Raw genomic sequence first — 1,826 nt, 5'->3', positions numbered from 1 at the left:
AGGAACGTCAGGTTTATATTATTAACTGGTAATTATAATTTTCCTCCTCCTCCTCTTCACTTCTTTTGCTGCAGACTTTTGTATAAACTGATTATCTTATCACATTAGAGTTTTTTTAATGTAGGCACATTACTTTTTTGTCTTTATTTCCAGCTATAAAGCTATATTCATACTGAATGCTGCTGTTTCTCAGAAACTGCAGCTTACATCCCTGCTCTCTGCGGAGACACATGAAAGAACACAACAGACAAGGATGGGGAGGAGCAATGTGTACACGCTGTCTATTTATGTACATGCGTGACAAGAGTGCTGTTTCCATTGACATGTCTCCTTTGTATGAAATTGAGTAACATACTGAAGATAAAGGAGAAACTCTGAAACTAAAATATAGTTCCTATAATGCTACTAGCAGTCTAATACATATACTAATGTTGGTTGCCAATGACATGAATAATATTTGTATCAGTCAAAATATTTCAGAAATGAAGTCCGTCAGTAGAGTTATTACAGTCTTTTCTTCCCCATCTCTAAACCACACGGGTTTCTGTTCTTTACTTATGGGTGTTACTTCTCTGTTAGTAACTTTTTTGTAATAGAAAACATAAAACAACAACAAAAAAACAATGGGGCTTTCATTCTCAGTCTTTCATTCTGTTTACATGATATTGGTGTCACAAGAGCCAGACTTCAATATTTTAAGTGTAACAATTTGTTTAACAGATTTTCTGAACCAGGGGTAAAATAAAGCATAGATTAGAGGGTTTAGACAGGAGTTTAAATAGAACAAACACATTACAAATGCAACAGATGAAGCACTGAGGATGGCATCTTGACCTGAGAGTGTGACACCAAAGTATGGGCAGAGACATATTAGAAACACAATGATAAGAACACTGATGGTCCTTACTGCTTTCATTTCAGATTTCTTAACATTTGTACTTACTGACCCCTCGTGTGTCAGAGCTGCAATATGTGACCGCAGGGCACGAGCTTGAGTCATAGCCACAACAAATACGTTTAGATAAAGAACTACAATCACAATGACAGGACCAATAAAGGACAGCAATAGATCTGCAACTCCAAAAGCATGGCCAACAACAACCACACACTCCCCATAGCAGGAATTATACCTGCCAGGTTGCACCAGGTTGTCTTTTAGCAGGAAACATTGAAAGACTGAAGAACAAATCCAACACAGATAAACACATGCTTTTGTTCTTTTTGGGGTGACTTTGGTAGAGTAATGGAGAGGGTAACAAATAGCCACATAACGGTCAATTGATATGAGAACCATGGTTCCTATTGACACAGAGGTAATAATGTAGTCCAAGAGAAAATACATACTACACATGAATTCACCAAGAAACCAGCAACCATCTATAATCATAATTTGAAATAAAATCAGGAGACCCACCAGGCAATCAGAGACAGCCAAAGATAGGAGGAGGAGATTGGTGGGGGTGTGCAGCTTCCTGAAGACAAAAGACAGCGACACAGTTATTATTATTATTATTTGTAGCAACAAGTGCAATTTTATACAGATAAAAGGAACAAGCATTTAGCTCAGACTCACTCAGATAGGATATCATATCATTTTCATCTTTTAGCCATAAAATCTTACTGTCTGCATATGTCTAACAAAATTATTACTTGAAATGTGAGATGGAGATGATGACCAGCAGATTAAGAGTCACAGTGAGCAAAGAAATGGAGGACAGGGTAATATAAATAAGGATAGAAAATGTATAAGGACGCATGGTCTTCCTGCAGGAGGAGTTGAGGAGTTGTGGAAAGCAGAGTTCAGTTTCTTCAAAGGTTTTCATCAT

At 37.2% G+C, this 1,826-nt stretch overlaps 1 protein-coding gene across 1 annotated transcript; it reads right to left on the bottom strand.

The window, feature by feature from the left end:
* Positions 1 to 655: 655 nt before the first annotated feature.
* Positions 656 to 1,826, bottom strand: LOC146690084 (trace amine-associated receptor 13c-like). The gene is made up of 2 exons (XM_085434905.1): positions 1,651 to 1,826; positions 656 to 1,472 (listed from the first exon to the last, which is right to left on the bottom strand). The coding sequence occupies exons 1-2, from the start codon at positions 1,824 to 1,826 to the stop codon at positions 656 to 658; spliced, it is 993 nt and encodes a 330-aa protein (XP_085291031.1).

Source organism: Copadichromis virginalis, linkage group LG16 (assembly GCF_057382275.1).
Source record: "Copadichromis virginalis isolate Kocher_CV1m ecotype Utaka linkage group LG16, C_Virginalis_male_GT1.1, whole genome shotgun sequence".
NCBI classification, from domain to species: Eukaryota; Metazoa; Chordata; class Actinopteri; order Cichliformes; family Cichlidae; genus Copadichromis; species Copadichromis virginalis.
This window is presented reverse-complemented; position numbering and strand designations above follow the sequence as displayed.

Coding starts and splice junctions, on each gene's coding strand:
- LOC146690084 (XM_085434905.1), bottom strand. CDS start 1,826: ATGATGAAAACCTTTGAAGAAACTGAACTCTGCTTTCCACAACTCCTC. Junction 1,473..1,650: donor ATCTCCATCTCACATTTCAA/GTAATAATTTTG, acceptor TTTTGTCTTCAG/GAAGCTGCACACCCCCACCA.